At 59.9% G+C, this 21815-nt stretch overlaps 1 protein-coding gene across 1 annotated transcript in view; it reads right to left on the minus strand.

The window, feature by feature from the left end:
- Positions 1-943: 943 nt before the first annotated feature.
- EFNB1 (ephrin B1) overlaps positions 944-21815 on the minus strand; it is a 55674-nt gene continuing 34802 nt past the window's right edge. The window contains exons 3-5 of the mRNA XM_082323408.1: positions 8102-8194; positions 6942-7070; positions 944-6012 (exon numbers count right to left, since the gene is read on the minus strand). Coding sequence (XP_082179534.1) covers positions 5624-6012; positions 6942-7070; positions 8102-8194 — 611 coding nt within the window. The 3' untranslated portion in view covers positions 944-5623. The remainder of the gene's footprint in view (positions 6013-6941; positions 7071-8101; positions 8195-21815) is intronic.

Here is a 21815-nt window from a genome sequence, read left to right on the forward strand (position 1 = left end):
CCGTCCCAGACTCCCCGAGTTGCCTCCGCGCTATCCCGTGCTCCTCGACGGCTGCCCCCAGGAGAGGCCAGCATGGACGAGGCCTCAGCCGTAGCCACGGGGCTGCGCTCGCCAGGGGAGCAGGCAGAGAGGGCAGGGGAACCGGCCCGGCCCGGCCCAGCCCGGCTCTGCAGCAAAGAGGTGTCCGAAATCCAGCAAAATCAGAAATACTGATTTGCTCCAGGCTGAGCAACGCGGCTGAACAAACTCACCGAGCGTTTCCCATCCACACCCCACTCCTCATCCATAATTTATAGTGTTGCATGGTACTTCATAGCAATGCAAAGTGCCGTATGAAAGCTGGTTATAAAGAGCAAGAGCAATGACTGTGGTGGAGCCCATTTTGGAGCCGGCTAAAGCACCATCTGTCAAGGATTTATTACCATCCCATTTCCTAAAATGACTTTTTAATAACTTATCAAATGAAGGTACATTGAGGAATGACTAAATAAATACCAGTCACCAGACAAGACGAACGTCGCTGTCCTGCACCATCCGCTAACGGCTCCCACGAGGCTCTGCCTGCTCCCGAGCGCAGGAGCAGCCCCCTGCGCTACCGGGGGCTACGGGCGCACCGCGAGGCCGGGGACCATGCCGGCACGGCGGCGGGGCAGGCGGCTCCGCTCTCGGGTGTTCGCCTCGGGGGAGCTGGCGGCCTCGGAGGAGCCTCCAGCTGCAGGGACGCAGTCACCGGGGCCGTGTGAGATGCTGCAAGTATTAGACCAAGATCCCCAAATGTTTAACGCTCACCAAAACGAACCCAACAGCTCCCTCCGACACCAGCAGAAAAAGCCGGCGATGACCGGCATGAGCTAACTTGTCCCAGATCTCTTCAGACCAGGCTGTGATTTCAAAAGACAACCTGGGGCAGCAAAAAAGCACACAGGAGACAGCCGGGTTTCCATAGGAAAAAAACCCTTTTATTTAACAATATATCAGGTTCCATCACGGCTCCATGGAGTTCAGATGCCACAGAGCTGGTTACCGATGCCGATGATATGCTACTGGGCGGGAGAGCTGGGGAGAAGGCGAAAGGAATCAAAAAGAGGAACATGACACGAAGAAACAAAAGTCTGCAGCGCCGGGGAGCGCGGCCGACAGGACTCCGGCGCCCGGCACCGCCAGAGCCCCGCGCAGCAACGCAGCCCCACCGGGAGCCGAGGACGATCAACCAGCGCGGGATTGCCGAGCCCCGCTCCGGGACGTGCCCGCTGCAGCAGCCCGGGGACCGGCCGCCCCCCGAGGAGGTGCTGGCACAGAGGGAACGAGGGCCCTCTGTGCCACGGCGTCCCCCCGCACCGCCGAGCTGCACGGTGCCCAAACCGCTCCTGCTGCTCGCCAGCGGCAATTCCCGGCCCTCGGTCAAAGCCCCCATCCCGTGTGCCCTGCACCGGCAGCGGGACCGGCTGCATCCAGGCTCCAAGTCCAAAACCACCTCTCGGCTAACAGCAGGGGAGGATGGACAGGGAAAATCTGGCAGCCCGGATGCTCCAGCAGTGCCGGCACCGCAGGCAGGGGCAGCAGCCCCGCAGCTGGTTGATCGCGCGACGCGGGGCTGCCCGGGAACGCGAGGACTCCCCCCTCCTCGGGACGCAGGACCGTGGCGAGGGTGTGGATGCGACGCTGTGGGATGTAGACGTGGTCACGGCTCTGAAATGTGGGAGCGCGCGGTGCGGGCGTGCTGGTGCGCGGCGCAGCCGGGAGGGAGGGAGGGACGCCCAGCCCTGCTCCGGCACCTCCAAACCCCCCAGGGCAGCAGAGGGGCGACAGCCCCCCTCACCCTCTGCTGATATAATGCAGATTCACAGGCAACCGCCCGGCTCCTGTGAGCAACTGGGACTACGAGAAGCATCCAGCTGCCTCCCGGCTGCCCACGGGGAAGTGCCAGGCACGCCGGTGACACCAGAGATGGCTTTGGTGGCCACGGCCACCTCCCCAAGGGCAGGGACCCCTGGCACTGCCCTGCACAAAACGTGGGCGCTGCTGAAGAGGAGCGAGTCACCCCCGGCCTGGGCCCCAAGCAGAGAACGGGCTACGGCGTGCTTGCGGTTGGCAAGTGGAAAATAGGGATAGTTGGGGAAAGGGATCTGCAACAGGAGCAGGTCCACAGGTCTGGAAAAGGATCTCAGGATGCTGCACTGAGTGACACATCCCGAGGTTCATTTTTTTTGGTTAAAGATAAAAAAGGAGATAAATCTGATGCTCCTTTAGTTCACCTCGTGTTACCAAGTCTCTTACCCAGGCTCAGGCCGGGGCTGAAAGCTCTGCCTGGACCCAGGATGGCCAGAAACACACTGGGAAAGAGCCAGGTCCGACCCTGCCACGAGCGCCGGGGCTGTGCCAGCGGCAAGGGGCACAACCAGCCCCGCGGTGCCGCGCTGGGGGCAGAGCCGGCGCTCCCGGCCTCGCTCACTGCTTGGGGCCCGGCAGATCCTGCATTATATCGAGGGCACGGCCCCCCACCCCGTCCCGACGCCCCGGGGAGCCCGAGCCATTCTGCCCAGCAGCGCCCGCACGCCAGCACAGCCCTGCGGGGCAGCTCCGGGGCTGAGCGCAGTATGACAATGTTTTACACCCGTTCTTGTGGTTAAAATTTTTTTTTTCTTTTTTTTTTTTTAGTTCTCATTTGTTTTTCTAAGAAAAAGCAACCAGAAAATAATTCAGAGTTTATACAAAACATCTTTACATTATTTCTTCCAAAAAAGACTAGTATTTACACAAACAAAATGGGAAAAAAAAAACCCACCAAAAAAAAGAAAAAAACAACCAAACTTCAATGCTTTCAATGAAAAGAACCGAAGGGACACACTCCTTTTCAGGACCCAGCAGACCGAGGTGCTCAGCAAAAACCAAGAGTTCAGATTTCACCCTTTCTTCACATATTTACAAGGTTTCTCAGCTACCCCCAGCAACAGGAGTGGAGCTGACGGGGGCCGCTGAGCCGCAGCCCGGCTGGGGACGGCCACCGCGCCGCGGGGCAAGAGCCACCGTGGGAAGCCACCCCGTGCCATCGGTTAGTTTTTGGTACGACGCGTGGCCGGACTCCTTCCTTTCCCCTCCAAAAATGAATCAAAACTAAATCATCCCCCAACTGCCTCTTCCACACCAGCCGCCGCGGCGAGAAACCCTGCGTGGATCAAGCATCCTCCACTGCCACCGCCACCGCCACCGCTGCCACCACCACCCAGCCGGGACTCTGCCCGCTTCGGGAACTGCGGGCTGTGATTTTGCAGATGGAGGAGGGCACCGGTGAGGGAAAGGGGGATTTTCTTTAAGACACAATTTTCTGTGATTTCTGAGAGCAGACCCCGTCCCTGGCAAGGAATGGGGGAGTCCCGGCTCGGGCGGCTCCCGGCCCTTCAGCAGCCACCCGGGGCGGGCAGTGCCAGCACGGATGCCACGGAGGAGAGGGGGCCAAAAGGTGCTAGGTGGCGGGGCCGCGGTGATGGGGGCCGGGGGAGCGGGGAGAAGGGCCGGGCAGGGGGGAGCACCCGCTGCGGCTCTTCTCCCCCCAACGCGGCAGCTGGCATAGGGCCCTGGAAGCCATCCTCACCGCGGGATGCCGAGGGCGGGAGGAGAGCTGGGGCAGCCTGCTCTGCTCCAGCCCGAACTCCTGCCTTCAAAATAAAAATAACAACAAGGCGACACCCAGGGATGCTCCCGTCCTGCTCAGGACCACAGCCAAACCCCCAGCGCAGCATCCGAGCCGCCGGGTTTCACCGTCCCCTGCCCTGCCCCTCCTGCCGCCCCTGCCCGCTCCTCGTCAAGGCACTTTTGCAGAGCAGCTCTCTCGCTCTTTGGGCACTTCCTAACGCGGGTTTCGGGGCTGGGGACAGGCGAGGACAAGGCAGGCCAGGCAGCCCCGTGCCACCACCAACCCGCCGCGGCAGCGCGGCGAGGCGCCCCGGTGGAGCAGCACCGCCTGCCCCACGCTTGCTCCCTGAGCAAAAGCAGCTACTTCTGGAAGGAAAAGAAAGCGAGGAAGGAGAGGGCGGCCACCGGCCCCCAGGCTGGGACAGCCCGAGGACAGGCAGGTGGCCAGGCACCACCACGGGCACCGCCAGCCCTGCCATGCTCATAGGCATCAGCTACGGTGCTGGCGGGTCCTCCCGGGAAGAGGAAGCAGGGAATGATCACACCAGAAGAGCAGGAGATGGGCAAGGCAAGGGCAGAGCGAGCCCGGGCTGCGGGACCCCCGCGAGGCGGCACGGCTGGGCGATGCCCCCGCGCCAGGAGCGCGGCCGGGCGGGGGCAGGCGCTGCGGGGGGCCGCTCCCCAAGGGCAGGTCCCGCAGAGGGGCACCGGGTCGCCCTGCGAAACCAGGCGGGTGGAGGAGCCTTCGGCTCAGCTCCCAGCCACACCAAGCCCCAGGGCTGGCCTCCTGGGGGCTTCCAGCCCCGAGCGCTGGCCTCCTCCTGGCACCCCCATCCCTGGCGGGTCGGGAACGTTTGTTTTCCAGTTTTCCTTTCCAAGGAGAGCCACCCGCAGCACCAGCGGCTGGGGGACGGGACCGGGGGCTGCAGCTACCCCCTGCCCTCCCGCCACCGCTCACCGCTCCCCGCTTCGTTTCCAGCAGGCTCAGCCCCAGCCCGATGGAAACCCTCAGCAAAGGCTTTTCTCCGCAGCAGGACACCCCCGGGGGGTCGGGAAGAGCTGCCGGGCCCAGGCTGCTGCTCCGCACGGGGCAGGAGGAGCACCCGGACTCTCGCGCACTGAATGCTTGAGACATGGTATAGATATATTTTTTTTTTTTCTTTCTTTCTTTTTATAAAGAGACTAAAACAAGAGTCAACAGCTACGAACACAAAAGTTTAAAAGGGCAGCGGCAGGAGCAGCGGGGTCTGCCCCGTGGCCGGTGGGACGGCGTGCTGGAAGGAGGCGACGGCGTGTGCCCGAAGGCGGCGGGTGGCGGGCCGGAGTCCCGCCCGGAATTCACAAAAATAAAAATGTTACAAAAAATTAAAATAATTATAATAATAATAATAGTAGTAGTAGTAAATCGGGTTTGCCAGCTTCCTCCCTGCACAGTTGTCTGCATCTTGGCACCTAGGCAAAGCATCCTCCTCCTCCCCCCGCGGCTGCTCGCTCCTCCTTGGACCGAGGCTCCTCACCGCGGCCCCGGCGTCGGTCCAGGCTCCGGGACCCAAGCGGCGGCCGATGCGGCGCCAGGCGCACGGGCACTTCACGCAAGGACGTACAGGTGAAGCAGGGAAATCCCAAAACGAAAAGGGCAGGTGGAGTCTCCGGGTTTGCCGGCGGTGTCCGAGCGAGCACGGAAAGGCATGGCGCCCGCCCCCCGGCCGGCCGCAGTCTGGAGAAGAGGAGGATGCTGAAGGCTCACCCTCGAGTCACGGGATTACAAAAGCTGAGAACTACAAAACTAAATACAAAGGGGAGAATCAGCGCGCGAGCGAGCCATCCGCTCTCCGGCGCCGGACCCTGGCGCTCCCTGCGCCGTGCCGTGGGGTTCGTTTCGCTTCCTCCCTCCCGGCGCCAGACCGCCCGCGGGGAGACCTGGGGGGCGGCTGCCCCCCGCGCTCGGCGCTCCCGTGCTCCTGCATCGGCGGCTTGCCCAGGCTGCTCCTCACACCTTGTAGTAAATGTTGGCTGGGCTCTGGGGGGGCATCTCCTGGACAATGTAGACGGGGTGCCCGTAGTCCCCGCTCACCTTCTCGTAGTGCGGGCAGTAGTTGTTCTCTGTAGTCCGTAAGGGGATGATGATGTCGCTGGGCTCCGAGCCCGCGTTCCCGCTGCATTTCGGGCTGGCCAAGGTGCTGAGGGACAAGGCTGCAGCTCGCTGCTGCGTGTGCTTCCGGTGCCGCTTGCGGATCTTGATCAGGAGGACGACGAGGAAGATGATGATGAGGATGAAGATGACGCAGCCGGCACCAATTGCCGCGAAGACAGCCACCTTGGAGCTCAAGAAGCCATCACTGGGACCCTGGGGCTCCTGGCCATCCTGGTTGACGGAGCCTGCAAGGCAAGGGAGAGGGGAGTCAGAGGGGCTCTGCGCAGCTGGTTCCATGCTACATCCATGCACGGATCGCGCCCTGCGAGGCGGGAGAGCCCTCGATCATGGTGGGTGCTGGGCAGGGCAGGCAGGAGCCCTGGGCATCTGCAGAGGAGGGACCATGCACCCTCTCCCCCTTTCCATCTCCCAGCCGATGGGGCAGAGCACTGCTCGTGTCCGGGCGATGACCAGTCCGGATCCCGGGAGACTTTGCTCTCCACAAGAAACCTGGATGCTCTGGTGAAAGTGGGCTCTGATACCTGGAGCCCCGCGATATCCGATTACTGACCCCCGCCTCCTCCTGACCCCCGGGCCGGGGCAGCCCCAGCCCCCCGAGGGGAGAGTGCTTGGCTGGCCGTACCGGGCGAGAAGAAAAGAGCAACTCTTCCCTACTTCATCTGATTTCACTTTTCTCTCAGCAGGGTCAGGAACTCAGGAAACCACCTTCAAAGGGCTTTCACACTGGCTCAGCTCAAAAACCCAAGGACCTCACCTCCTCCAAGCCCTCTCAGATGTACTGTGAGGAACAGATGGGCAGTGAGGAGGAGGAGGAGGAGGAGAGTGCTGAAACAGCACTTCCCTGCAAAGCTCCTGCCAGGACATACCGGAGCTGGGAAAACAAACCCGAGCTGCTCCGCACCGCAGCCTGGCCGTCTGCAGAAGGCGCAGGGCTGGGGCGAGGAGATGCTGCGAGCAGCGGGGATGGCAGAGACGGGCACAACGCTTACGGGAAACCCATCTGCATCCCTGTTCCAGCGCTCCTGAATCCCCGGGATCCAGGCAACAAGCCCGGCTCGGAGCTGCTCTGCCGGCAGCAGCTACCTGCCAGCCCCCGACCCCACCGGCAGCAGAGCCCCCAGCCCCCTCCTGGGGTGTCCCTGGCAAAACCCACCCGGCTTGCCGGGCTCCTCCACCGCGGGGACCTTGCTGCGCGGGCTCTGCGTGACGATTTTCACGGTGTTGTCGGACTCCTTGCTCGGCCGACTCGTCGTCAGCTGCTCTGGGATCACCGCGTTTGGATCTGGGAAGGAGAGGGAAGGGATGGATGAGAAACCTTGATTCAACCTGGACGGCAGCAGCTCGCTCCCCCACCTGAAGAACAACTGCCCCCAAAATCCCAGCCGGCCACCCGCCACGGGGTGCAAGGGCGACGCGGGAGCAACGGGAGCTGCTGAGAGCAACAGAGCAAGGCTGAGCTGCTCCAGGGCTTGTGGGAAGCAGCTTCCCCACCCTAATCCCCCCCGCTTTTATGTTTTCTGAGCTCCTGTGCGTGGGCTGGGGCAAGTTTCTTGCACAGGCAGCGGGAGGAACGGGAAGGGAAGGGAGCCTGCCAAGGCTGCAGCACTGCTTCTTCTGTTTATTATAAATATTGGCCCCAAAGTGAAAACACAATAATGAAAAGCAGCCACCAGGAGCTCTGCATCCGAGCTGGGGGCCGAAATGAGCTCGGGGCATCGCTGGGGCTGGGCGGCCCCCGGCAGCTTGGGACAGGAGGTGTTGGGGAGCTCCCTCCAGGGGAAGAGCACACGCTGCCACTGCACCACCACCAGCGATACCCTCGGGGCCCCGCTGCCACCATCAGCCTGGGTTGTCCCCGTACCGCGATGGCCACCGCCAGCGAGAGCTGCCAGGACCAGCGCTAAGGCCTGCCCAGCTTGAGCCCCTCCTCGCGTGCCCGGCAAGTCACGGGGGCACCGTCCGTGCCAGCCCCGCCGCCGGTGCACTCGCACAGCTCACGGTCCCGCGCTGAGCTGGCTTCCCACCGGGACACCAACCACGAGGTTACCCAGAACAATTACTCCATTTTAATCCTAATGCACCAAACGTGCACAAGTGTTGGCAAAAGAAAAAAGGGAGAAAAGAAGATCCTAAAAACAAAATTCTGCTGAACTAAGCCCGGAGGCCTGCCGGGCTCCGGGGAGCAGCCGGCCTGGCCTCAGTTTCCCCAGAACCCCCCACCACAGCAGGACAGGGGCCCTGGTTCAGGGGCCAACGTTTTGCTGGACATAGGCATTTCGGGGACAGGAGGCCCCAGGGCACAGGAGGACTCACCCTGCCCCACTTTCATGACAATCTTCATGGAGCGCGTCTGGCAGACCCCTCCTTCCCGGTTCTCCAGGCCATCCAGCGTCCCGTTGGAAGTGGCTGCAAGAGAAGAGAGGGAGCATCAGGCAGGGGTCCTGGGAGCTGGATGGGCACTGCCGGGCAGGTCCCCGCTGTCCCCCGGCACCACGAGGGACCTGGCAGGAGCTCGGCACCTCCTGACACGAGGGCTCGCTCCTGACCCCCCTGCTGCAGCCGCTTCTTCGTGTCCCAGTCCGGAGCCCACCGCAAGTGTTTAATATGCCGAGGTCTCATTTTCTGCACCTTCAAACGATGTTTGCAGTGGTGAGGATGTGATCCCTCCAGCTTCCCCTCACTGCCACATCCACACAAGCGAGCCATTCTCCGTGCCTGCACCCTCCTCCCCCTTTAATTCCTGGATAATTTCCTTTGCTCCTTGGTGTATAATAGGAACACATGCATATGCACAGTTTAAATTATACATATATAATTACACACTGTGCCTCAGTAAAGAATGTAAACTCAGAGCCCCAATGGGGTTGAGTGGCTTTAATTGCAGGGCAGAAGTCAGTTAAATTCACATTAACTTTTTGCTTGAGCCGGCACAGATTTTTAAGCCTTTCGAGGGAGCGCAGGGAGCCACACGTCTCCCGCTGCCAGCAGGCAGGAACGGACCCCCGCCCACGCGCCCGCCAGCCCTCTGCCGCGGCGGGGACGGCTCGAGGCAGGGGGGACACGAGAGGGGAAAAGCCCAAACCAGAGGATTACAGGGTTAAGCACCCAAGGGGCAGATTCTGCTAAACAGACTCAAAAATCTGGCTTCTGACCCCAAAAGGGCCCTCATCGCCGGCAGCAGCGAGCGCCTGGCGGGTGCTGTGCCGAGATGGGTGATGGGCTGGGTGGCTCTGGCACGCAGCCGGCTCTCCCCAGTGACCAGGGACCGTTCTCAGGGGGCACCTCCATCCATCACAGCACACACAGATCATCCCGGTGCTCCACCAAATCCAGGCACGGGGATTTATTCACCCAGGGAAGCAACAAAACCTGGGAGGAGCATGGCGACGGCATACGGCACAAGCGGGGCTTAGGAAAGGTGATGCAATGGAGGCTCACGAAGCTACGGGGATAATTTTACAGAGACAAGGCAATAAAGCAAAGCAGGATTCGGCCAGCACAGCGCAGCCAACACCTACCCCGAGCCTCAATGCCAAAACCCAGCCCCGGGGTTTCAGGTTGCCTGTGCAGCCCGATTCCTGCCTCCGCCCCGCAAAAGCTCGGGGTTGGGGGGGCGGGTGATGGATGGTCGGTGGGGATGAATCCCTCAGACCCCGCTGGGTGTCAGCGAGGAGGTGATGGGAAGCGGCTGGGCTACGGAGCAAAGTCTCTCTTTTTCTTCTGAGCTCCCTTTCCAGCCACAGGACCCTCGGGTGCCTCAAGGAGGACGCGATGCTGGGCTACGCTGGAAAGAGAGCTTGGATCACGCCGCGATGCAAGCTCAAAGTCCGTCAGCTCCGTCCAAACGCCTCTGTGCAATCAAGGCTCTCGTGTGAAACACCAGCAAATGTTTTACTAATCAGAAAGTCGTTGGGCTGTTTGCTGAGTTATCGCCTCTCCCACAGCAGGGTTTTGCCTGCCAGCAGCTCCCTGGCCGGAGCCGTACATCCACGCATCTGGGATTCGCTGGCAGGCGTTTTGACAGGAGCACTGTCAGCACAAATCCCGATGCAAATGCCTGGGAAACCAGAGAAACACCTCCCTACAGCCTGCACAAGCTCTTCCCAACGTGAACTGGAGTCAGGGGCCTGAGCAAGAACTCCCCATAAAAACATCTCAGGGAGCTAACTCTGGCAGAAGGCACAGCAGCCCAGCTCTCCCAGGCCAGAGGCACTGGTTTTGGGATGAAATAAGCCGATATATCCCAGCTGATGGCCCTGAAGCAGTTCCAGGAACAGCTTCCCAGCTTCCCAGCACCGTGCCATGGGTTGCTCCATCTCAAATAGACTTCACCCATTCATGCTGCACAACAGCAGGGCAGGGGAAAACAGAGCAGTCTGTAAAAACCAGCCTCTGCGAGACCTCATAAGGTCTTATTTATAAGGTAATAACCTAATTACATCAAAACGATCTACAGAGTAAGTATGGTTCGAGTGTGGGGAACTAGGAGATCCTGCAAAGGCAGAGCACGCAGCAGTAACGGGAGACAGCAGGTCCTCCAAAATAACTACGGAGACGTTGCATTTGGATACGACAAAACCATTAAACACCCGAACAGCACAGAGGAACGGCAGCTGGAGTCACAGGGACGGGCGAGGGGACGCAGCTGAGCATCCTCCCTCCTGCGCCGCACACAGGGCTTTGCTCGAGAAGCCTCTTCTTGTTCTGATCATAATAACGATGAGGGGAGAAAGTAGCTTTGAAAGGGAACTGCATGAAAAAAAATGAAGCAGCTACTTGAGGGAACATAAAAAGAGACAGCTAAAAGGGTAAAAAGCTTGCAAAAACCATGGCGATGGTCTCCGGTACAGCCTCTTGAAGCAAGGACACATGCTGCCACGCTCCAGAGAGATCCAAAATCGGTGAAACCAAAGCAAAGCAAGATGCTCCACACAGCTAGCCGGGCTTCCAAAAGTCAAAATCCCATCCAAATGGCTAAAAGACTACAACTTCTGGCAGGTTTTATATGAACACGTAGGACAGACAGACGCGTTGCTGAGAAGCAGGTCCGGAGGCAGGCGGGGGGCCGCGGCCCGGGGGTCCCCACCGACCCATGGGCAGGGGGCTGCGGCAGCGGCACTGCAGGCTCCTCCGCCGGGCTTCACTGCAAAGCTCAGAGATGGAGAGCTGATCCTCCTGCTGTTTCTTGCTTTCACAGTGGAAGATTTACCAGCAGAAGGCCACAGGATCAGGCCTGAGGCCGGCACCACTCCAGCGGAGACACGCGATCCGGGAGGCACCTGGCGAGCAGCGAGACGAAAGCCCAAAGCGTCTGTGATCCTTGCCGCTGCGCTCGTGGAAGAGTGGCAGAGGCACCCCCGATCCTCCACGGCAGATGAAATTCAGCATCAATAAATGCACAGTAGCTCAGGGGAGAAGGTGGTTAAATACCGAGGCACAACAGTGGGCTGCCGGGAGAGGCGAGAGGCAGCCCCGAGCCTGGGGAGAGGTGGGCGCAGGGGCAGAGCACGAGGCAGAGCTATAAAATGCCGGACGAAGACAGGCAGGGAGCTGCGGATACCCAGGGGAATAGGAAACGGCAGGTCTCAAACGACGGCCGTATCTCCACACCGCATTTGCAACGTGCAGCTCCGTCGCATCAGCAAGGCTTGATCCGGCCAGCCCCAGCAACGCGGAGCGTACGGGAACATTTTCCTGCCCCCCTTCCATTTTGGAGGGACTCACAGTTGGGCTGCAGGACCAGGAGAGCAAAAGCAGCCGCTGGACAGATGACTTCTACTCAGGCTTAAAGAAAAGGCAGCTCCCAGCCCAGAGAGCTATTAGATGCCTTTGCCTTAATGAAGCATTAAGCCTCAGGCTGCTGAGTGATGAGGATTTAACATTGATACCATTAACCATGTAATTGCTTGTCAATTTAGAAGAGATGCTCAGCCTGCATGGAAGCACAGGCAGGACCTCCGCTTGCTGGCACGACTCATCCCGGTCCCCGAGGACCAGCGAAATGACGAGTCCCAGCCCAGTGACACAGGCCAGCCAACGGGGACAGACGCCTCTGCGGGGAGGAGAGCCCCAACAACCACCCCACGGTTCCACCTCCAGCAGCGAGCGGTGCCATGTGCTGTCCCCGGTGCCTCCCCACCGCCAGCACTCGGGAGTGTCACCACAGCTTTTCTTCCTCCCCTAAAAATATTTCAAATGAGAACTTGAGTTTTGGCAGATGGGAGACTCTGGAAGTAATACCTGGCAGCAGATGAAGGCAAGGGTCTCTTAAATGGTCAGCTTTGGACAGAGCGAGACGTTTGGTTTCTCTTCTGGATTCCCTCTAGCAGGACTCCGTTATGATTTGGGCCCCAAAGCACAATTAATGTGCTGAGACTGTAGCGAATCCAAGTCTCTTTCCTTTTATTATTCTTAATTACTCTTCCATCTGTGCACCGCAGCCCTGCTCCAGACCCAGCCAGGCGCTGCGTGGACGCAGCCCGGCCGCCCGCCCCGTGATCCCCCCCTCGCCCCCAGACCTGGCCGAGACTCCCGTTTCCATCGCGCAGCCTCAGGCGGAGGCGACAGCATCCCACCGGCCCCGCCACCACCCGGGCTTCGGGGTGTCCCCACAGCCTGACCCCGATCCCGACGGAGCAGACGGGGCGATGGGAAGGCACTGACCAACCCTGCTGAGTGTAGGACAGCCTCAGGTCAGCCACAGCTCAGTCAGGACATCCATGCCACGCTGAAAGCCCCTCTCTGCGCAGGTGAAGATACGGGCGGCCCTGAAGATACGCCTCAGACATCTCCGGAGCGCACACTGTGCCAGCAGACCCTTGCGCACATCTGCAAGCAGACTCTAAAACAAAAATCTAGCTCATGCCACCTTCCCTCTCCTCCAAGACTTTCAGGTTGTTCTATGCACCCTCAGTACCGAGGTGCGGGTGTTACACTGGTAGAGCTGTTGCATTGGTAGGGGTGTCGCTGCACCAGCGGAGATGCTGCGCCGGTGCCCAGCCCCGTCACGGGCGCCTGGCTCTGTCGTCTCCCCGTCCCGGCCGGGGTTGGTGCCCCAGGGGAACCCGCAGAGCCGCTTCCAGGCCACCGAGCAGAGGCACCCGCCTGCTCCACTGCACTCAAAGGCCCTGGGGCTGCCCAGGGAGCGCGGCTTGGTTGCAGCCCCTTCTCCTCCTCTCCGCCTGAGCTGGGAGGCAGCAGGGGCATGCAGCCCCGCTGCACGCAACCTATGCTCGCCGTATCACCACTATTATTAATATTATTTCCTTCCTGGGCCGTGCTGAGGGGAGGCGAACCCGCCGCCCCCTCCCCGCACACATCACCCCAAAGCCCTTTCCATCAGCTCTGGCGCATTGGCTGGGTCAGCTGCCAGAGCAAGGGCAGGGGCTGCACGGGGGGAGCTGAGCCCCACGCTGTCACGCTGCCAGCGAGGCCGGCAGCAGCCTTCCAGCCCAGAGGCAGCTGCACCGGGAAGGGGCCCTAAAGCCCCAGAAATGTGTGTGCAAGCCAGCCCAGCCCTGTCCCGTCCCTAAATGGCTGCAGAAGGTGCAAGGCTAGGGTTTCACACACCCTCCTGGCAGCTCAAGAGCTACTCCAGCCTCCCAGTCTGCTATGGAAAAGAGAAGAGCCGAGCAGCCTCGTCCCCCGGCACTGCTAACCCCGGGGGTGCCCCAGGGTGCAGGGGGCTGTCCCCTCCCCAGCCGTGCCACGGTGTCAGAGGGCGCTGCCGGGTCCACGCAGCCGGCCAGGACTGATGCCACGGTGCCAACTGGGACTCCTCTGTCCCCCACACCTACACTGGGCACACAAGACTGACCGCGGGTCAGCCTGCAGACAGTCCCCGTGGCCCGGGTCCCTTCTCCCTGGTGGGCACCAGGAGACGACCACCACAGGCAGGGATCCCCAGCCTGCCCGCCTGGCAGCTGCCACCGTCAGCTACTCCCTGTTACCCCAAAAAACCCTTCTGGCAGGAAAAAGTTCTGCTCAGGCTGCTCCGTGCACGGCGGTGGCTGCTGCCACAGGGTGGGAAACACGCGGAGATCCTCAGAGGTGGGGACATCCACCACGACCTTCCCACCCTGCCCTGCCAGCTTCCAAAGCGCCCTAAGACCCAAACCTGAGTTTCACAAGCAACACCCTCCCTGTTCGCTGTCTGCTTCCTCCTCTTTGCTCCTCAGGCTTTACTGTCTCAGGGTCCTGCAAACACAAACAGCTCCGAAAAACATGGGTGTTTCCTAGAAAACAGCCCATCCCAGGGCTGCAGGAGCGGAGTTTTCGAAGCACTGAACGGCAAACCCTCCTCACGTCCCAGCAATCGGTTTGAGGTTCCCTCTGCCCACCGCACGGCAACTCTTGGGGTCAGGGAAATGGCGCCGAAGGGATGCGGAGCTTGTGTCCTCCCCTCTGCCTCTGCAGGGGGTGAACAGGGGCCCCGGCAGGTTACACCCACCGGCCCAGGGCTGACCACCGCAGGCTGCTGGAGAAGCAGCGGCGGGATCCAACCCAGCTGGGCCATGGCATGTCGAGGTTCGTGGCCAAAGCCTCCCACCGCCACCGCTTCATGTGCGGAGCCAGGCGTGGGCGCGCAGTTTGCCTCCGCAGCTCCCTCCAGCCCGTGGCTCCGGTTTTGCTGACGGCCTCAACCCCCCGGAGCAGCTGGGAGCAGAGGCGGCTCCCAGGGCTCAGCCGGCACGGCGGGAGCCGCAGCAGAGCAGCACGCTCCCAACCCAGCTCCCGCGGGCGCAGCCGCACCGGCCCATCTGCCGGCGTACGCCCACACCGAGCAGGGTGCGGAGCTGGAGGGGCACACGGCAAACCCAGTTGAGAGCCAACACAAAGGTCCCATTTATGGCCACGGTGTTTGCCGGGGATTTCAGCTCTCCAAAGCGTTACATCCTCCTGGGAAGCCCTGGAGCACCTAAATGAGGCTGGAGGGGAGGGGGATGCTAACGCCCACCAACACCACACGCCCAGCCCTGGAATTGCCTGACTAAATAAATAGATTTTATATATAAAACCACGTGACTCTCCCTGCACCGGGGAGGGAAATGCCAGCCTCCCCACCACAACCTCGGACTGAGTCCTTCCGTCAAGGAGGAGCAAGCAGGTACGGCCAAGCGCTGGTGGGTCTCCAAGCAAGGCATGAGGAAACAACCTAATGGTGCTGATTCGGACTGAATTGGCTATAGTAATCATTTTGTGTTGTTGCAAAACCCTACAAATTTCTGCTGTCAAAGGGAGAGCCTGCTGTGCTGCTCTGGTCCGCTCCCGCCAGCCAGGCCCAAGGCGCAGCGGAGGAACCCGGGGCTTCACCTCCATCCTCCCCACGCACACGGCAAGCGGGGGACGGCCGGGGTGACTGCAGAGGACGGAGCACTCGCTGCATGCCCTGGGGAACCCAGGCATCCCAGGCCACGCTTCTTGCTCCAGCAAACACACCGCAATGTGAAAATCACCAGGTTCAAATACGTTTCTGGAAATAGGAATGGAAACGATTGCACTGGGTCTGGCTGGGATGGAGTTCACCTCCCGGCCAGGGTCAGCTCCCCACAAAGATAAATAAAAAGGTTAAATTAGCCCCATCTCTTACAAAGAGCGGCAGCTACATTCACAAAGCACAGGTCCAGCAGCACCAGCCGGGTTAAGGGGGTAAGAAGGGAGGACACCACACACCCACGCTCATCCTCATGTGCCACAGCACCGCTGCCAGACCTAACTGCTGGTTTGGGACCGTCTAGGGTGCTTTCCTGGGGTGAAGGGAGAACAACAGGCACACACTAAAGTATTGCATATAAAAAGACACTTTAACATAAGTAATGCTTAAGTGAAAACCTAATTTCCCATTAAAACAGCTTTCTGATGGAAAAATTATAACCAGCCCTAATTAGCATCACACCTAACAGTCACAGCTACATCGCAGGTAACCTCATCAAGGCCAGAAAGCACTTCTCGGTTGCAAGACCACTGCTTGCCTACTCGCTCGCAAGCCCTTTTGCACCAATGCTGCTGAGACGTCCGCGTAGACGAGCTGTGCAAGCTCCCAACCTCCCTGTCCCGCACCGGGGAGCACGCGCGGCCTCGCTCCCTGCACAGCGCGGGGGGACCAGGGCGCTAAATAAAGCCTTTGTCTTCAGGTCTATCCACCCCCTTCCAAAAAAAGTGTCGGTGGAAGAGAAAGGTTATTTGCACAGTCTCTGCGGTAGCCCCAAGCAGCTGGTTATAGGTCAAGAAAAAAGTGCCATGTAATTCTCCACCTGATGCTCTGCCAGAGTCCTTTGTGGGCCCCACTGGGAGCAGGAGAGGAGGAAAGCACTTATTGCATTTTAACAGGGTGTAAATCTCTTCAGTTACGTAGCAAAACATCTGCGAGACTGACTGAGAAAGCTGTTGTGAAGGGGATGGAGAGGGACTGGCAGGGGGACAGTGCCACCCCACCGCCGGCGAGGCTGATGCCAATGCGAGATGCTGCACGGAGGGATGCGGGCTACGCCGTTGCTGCCTGGGTGCCGGGCAGGAGGAGGCTCAGAGAAAAATCAAAGTTATCAAGGACCGGAGAGGCTGATTCATGTGCAAATCTTCCGCCTGGGAGAGCGTTCAGAGGTGCAGGGCAGCGGGGAGGGACAGGAGCTCAGGGTGTGCTGTGGGATAGCCAGGAGGAAACCCCACTGCAATTAAAGGTAAACTTTGCATAAGCATCAGGAATCTGCTGGCAGCGGGGAAGTTTACATTGGTGCAATTCCTGGTCCAGAGTGGCAAATAACCCCACGGCCGGGACAGGAGTCGGCCCTGCTTCCACGGGGGGAGAAGCCGCTGCTGCCATGCACCCACCGGTGTGGCACCCACGCGGGGACTGGAGCCCGGCCCGCAGCAGGATCACCCTGGGCTCACAGCGCTGCATCCTGCGGCAGCCGGAGCAGGAGCTCGCTGACACCTCTGCACAGCAGCACCCACGGCTCCCAGGGGAGCAAGCACGGCAGCACCCGCGCTGCCCCAGCAAGCGGCCACCGGCTGCAGAGCCGACACGTCGCCCTCGGGTCCCAGCAGGACCCAAGGAGGTGGTCTCAGCTCCAGGTCATCGGCACACAGACCTAATGGTCTCCAGCAACACCCCAAGTTACAGGATTTGGAGATTTCCAACAGAAGCTAAACAAGCCCCTGACGATCCAGACTTGCCCACTTGCTGAGTGAAGGATGGAGGAAAGGGCCTCTCTGCCCCCCAAGTTAGGGCCGACCCCAGTGCAGAGGGGTGAGCAGCCGAGCCCGCTGCTCCCCGCCATCCCGCCGCGGCCGGCTCGCGATTAGCTGTGTTAACACCCGCTCCGCACTGCCAGGCGGGATCAAAGAGCACAGTCATTACACAGCGGCAGCAGAAAAATCATCATTCCCAGGGCAAAGAAACTTCAAATGACGAGTAAAACCAATTCTCCCCAGAAAGGCAAGCTTTTAAAGGTGCCACACACAAACCTGGGCAGCCCTCCCCAGCACAGCCAGCCTGGTCGAGAGGCGTTCAAAACACGGACCATGGGAAATTAAAGAGATGGAAAAGGGCCGCGCATCGCAATTCATTAACGCCAAACCTGCTTGCACCCCGCATGTCTCATGGTCTGTGTGCGGCCGTGCTTTCAGGAGCCCGCAGCGCGCTCTTGGTCTGACAGCCAGCACCCACCGTTGCACGCCCCAGCACCCACCATCGCATGCCCCAGCACCCACCATCGCACGCCCCAGCACTCGCACGCCCCACGCGATCGCCCAGCAGCCCAGCTTGCAGCTGAAGCTACACCACACAGCCCTTCACACCAGTCCGAGCTGCGGTGGTGCCTGGAAGAAAGCAGGTACAGGAGCAGGAGAGTGCAATGGGGATCCCAAGGGAAAAACCTGGGGAGAGGGTCTTGATGAAGAAGTGGTTATTTAAAAAAATATGCCAAGGAAGTAGCCACCTGCACCTATCTACGGCACACCCTTCCCAGCCGCTCCTGTATGCTGGGATCTCTTTCAAGTCTTCATCAAGCTGAAGGCTTCTTCTGCCTTTCAAGTCTCTTACTGCAAGTTTAGTCCAAAAGGAGCCAAGTTTTAATCTCTTCCCGTGTTGCGGAGGGAGCCCGTGGAGGTGACCATCACTGAAGAGCAGGGTCCACCACGGTCCGTGCCCCTGCAGCTCCAGAGGATTCCCTGGGGTCCCCGTGCCCCGCTGGCTGCAGACATGCAGGGGCAGCAGGGGCTGGAAGGGGAGGAGGAGGACGGGGCAGAGGCAGGGCCACGGCACGCACCACAAAACCAAAGGGACCTCCACCACAGCCGCAAAGGCAGCGCCTTCGGGGGGGCAGGCAGTCGCGCCGCCCCAGCAGCGTCAAGGGGCGCAGCGCAGGATCAGGCAGGCGATGCGCGGGTGCCAGCTGGATGTCACCTCCTTGCTGCTATTGCCCAGGCTGCACGTCACCTCGGTTTTCAGGAGCACCAAGGAGTTAAATACGTTTCACTTTCTACTAAAGGGTCATGTCAGTGTTAAAGAGATGCTCTTGGAAATTGTTTCTCCTAGGGAAGAGCATCCCTGGGTGCGGGCAGCCCGACTCCCCGGGCAGACACAACCTGGTGCCCGGCTCCCCGAGGCCGTGCAAGAGCTGCGGGCAGCTGCCTGCCGGGTGCAGGCAGGGGCCAGGCTGCCCAGCAGCCAGAGAGTTAAGCGGGCACCGGCACCCCTGGCCGGGGTCTTTGTTGCAGGCAGGGCCCCCTCTCCCCAGCCCAGGAGCAGATCAAAGCCTGGGTATTTACCTCCTGGCTGGGTGCGGGACACTGGCCCTTTCTGATAGGGCTTTTCATCCCTATTAGGGCCGTGAAAGGCTGAGCTATGAGATCAGCTGCCAGGGGCTGTCCGGGGACAGCGCTGAGCCGAAAAGGTCAGGAGGGAGGAGGAGAAGAGAAAAGAGGCAGAGGCTTAAGGGACAGGGCTCAACAAAATCGCATTTACTGTGGTCACGGTCTTCAGACAAGCCTCCAAGACAAGGAACCGCGTGTTGTCCAAGGGCCATTATTTGGGTTTGACATGTCCAGCGCCCAGGCTTTGAAGTTGGGAGTGGGACACCGTTAGAGACCCGTTTGTCTCCGGCGCAAGCCCGCCGGCTCCCACGCAGCCTCTCCCGCCGGGAGAGGGTCTCATCCACCCTCTGCCACCAGCTCCCAGCAGGATGGGGATGGAGGAGGAAAGCCAGCTCCCAAAACCAGATGGTTATGCCACCAGGACGGCTTTGCTTCGCCCAGGCTTTCCGCATCGCTGCAGGTATGTCGCAAGCTGGTGGGACGAGGACAGCCCCGGCCCATTTGGGTGAAGAATGAGGAAGCCAGTTAATTGGGTTTTTATCAGCAGAAGTTCATAGCTCTCATCACGGCATCAAACGGCACTTTTGCTTTCAACTCATCTTCACCAAACAAGTTGTGGGACGGAAGATGAGGAGCACATGAAAGTGGCCACATTTAAATGCAATCAGCAAAGAAAACCAGCAAAGAGCTGGCGGGGTGACAAACCGCCTGGGGGGCTGGGCCCGGCGCCCCCGGCACGGCACCCGTCGGAGACGGGCGGCCAGCGCGGCACTCGCCGAGGCAGCAGGAACCAGGGAGGAAATTATTAAATACCAAGGGCTGCAGGAAGGAGTTCATGGGCTCCGCAGACGCTCTCACACATGCTGGCACGGGCTGAAGGCTTCCCAAACCAGCGGGAGCTATTTCGGAAGCTGGAGGAGTACAGCCAGAAAAGCAAGTATGGCAACGTGTCCCAAAAAAAAGAAGGAAGGATGATTCTGGCAGTTGGCAGTATATAGGTGACCCCCTTCTCCACGCTGAAGCACAAGCTATGGAAAAATGCTGATGCAGAAAGGCTCGGGGACGAAGCCCACGTCACAGAGGCAGCAATGGTTTACAAAAAATAATTCTTGCCAGGTTAAGTCTAATTGCATCTAAAAACAGAAACGCAAGACAAGGGGTTTAAAGGAACACTCAGGGTAATATATCTGGTCTCACTGAATCCTGCTGCCAAAAAGCGTTAGATTGGATTACGAACATTATTACATCAAAAATGGATTGAAGAGCTTAAAGACTAACAATAAACAGCAAATGTATTAGATTTATGGGGCAAATATCTACTGGGGCCTCGCTTTCACTTTAGCATTTTCATCAAACGAGGTCTCCTTGCCTTAAACAGGCTCACAGGAGAGGTGGGACACCGCGGCCGTGCCCAGGGACCTGGCAGAGGGATGGGCAAGATGGGCAAGATCCCACCTGGAAAAACACCATGGCGCTGGTTGGACAAGGCGCTGCCCATCACATCTGCAAACAGCCGCCTGCAGAGCAGCGAAAGGCTAAGTGAAGCTTTGCTTGGGGGTCTTCGCTCTCCCGCACCCCATCGAACGCAGAGAGGACCACCACCACCGTGTCCAAGGATGGAGCAAGCGCTGGGCTGAAGAACAGGTCACCCGCAGCAGCTCCCTGCCAGGGCCCGGTGGCACCAGCAGCAGGGAGGGCACTGCTGGGCCCCATCCAGGGCTCCTGCGTGGCGGGGAGCCGCGCCGGGAGCTCCTCCTCACACCGCCCCGCTGCCAGGACATCGGGATTAATGCGTCTCTATCTAGGCACCTCATTACCAGAGATAGTAAAACTGGAGCGAGTTCAAAGAGTAGCAGCAAACGCAATTAAGAGCTGAAGTGAGTTAGGAGGGGAGGTGGAGAGAGCCGAACCTGCACGGCTGGCCAAGCGGGGGGGCCGGCGCTGCCCACGAGCACCCCAGGAGCACAGGGAGGGGGAGGTCCCACCTGAGTGGGACACGGACAGCCAAGGAAGCAGAGAAAATCATCAGAAATTGGTAAAAACCCAGGCTGAGGAGAAACGTTGGCACGGTCAGGCTCTCAGACCTGGGGCAGATGACCCACCGGCGCAAGGCAAGACCCCCATCCCACCTCTAGGACGGCACCTTCACAAAGCAGTCCTCAGTTTTCATCTTCCTATAGCCTTTTGCTCCCGATAGCCCAAAAAGCAATCAGAGGGATTAATTTTAAGCACTTGGACACATTCTTCCCTCCTGTTTCAGCCATTCACAAGCAACCAGCTTCTCTACCAGCTCGGCACGGACGACGGGAGGAGTAACCACATGCCTGCTAATGAGCCAGAAGCACCTTCTGCCTTGATGAGGACGGTGTGAATGATCCAAACCTCACCGCTGGTCCGGGGAACGGAGGCAGCACTCACCCCTGCGCACAGGTCTGCAAGTACAAGCTACCCTGGAGTCCCCATCCACCTTTCCAGCAAAGCCCACGGCTTTGTGCTTGGCCGAGGAACCCCCAAAAGGACTTTCTTTTGGGGCACAAAGCAAGAATTCATTCCTGTTGGACCGCACCTTCCTACCTCCCACGCGGCACAGCAGGAGGAACCGCCCGGGAGAGCCACCACCGCGCGCTTCCCTCCGTCTGCCCGCAGCGTACCATGCTTTTGCAGGGAGGGGACAGGACGCCGGGGACAGGAGACTCCCACCCAGACACCAAAGGCAGGCAGGGAGGCAGCCACAGGAGACCAAGGACAGAAGAAACCACGGGCTGCCCTCAGCCCAAAGAGCAAAACACCCAGTTCCCAAATCCCCAGCTTCCCTGCCCTCTCGGGGCCCTGTCCTGGGGACGGTGCCCCGTGTCCCGCTGCAGCCCCACGTCCTCCACCAAGCCGCTTCTGCAGCATGGACCTGCAGGCAGGAGCTGCCGAATCTCGTTCTTTATGAAAAGATTTAGCAAGAGGCATCAGCCCCGGGAGAAAAGATGCTTTTAACGAAAGCCTGGGGCTGGTGCGGAGAGGCTCAGTGCAAGGCTTCGGAGAGGATGGGGGGACGTTGTGTTTGCTTTCAAAAGCCTTTTTCATTGCTAAGCCGAGGGCTGGGGCCGTGTCCCTCCGTGATAAAAGTGGCCGTAAACAAGGCTTGGCATATCCAAGGCAAGGGGGGAGCAGCCCTGAATGCGGGGGGACCCCGGGAAGGCCCCTGGCTCCGGCGGGGAGGTTT

Source organism: Platalea leucorodia, assembly GCF_965183815.1.
Source record: "Platalea leucorodia genome assembly, chromosome: 10".
Classification (NCBI taxonomy): Eukaryota; Metazoa; Chordata; class Aves; order Pelecaniformes; family Threskiornithidae; genus Platalea; species Platalea leucorodia.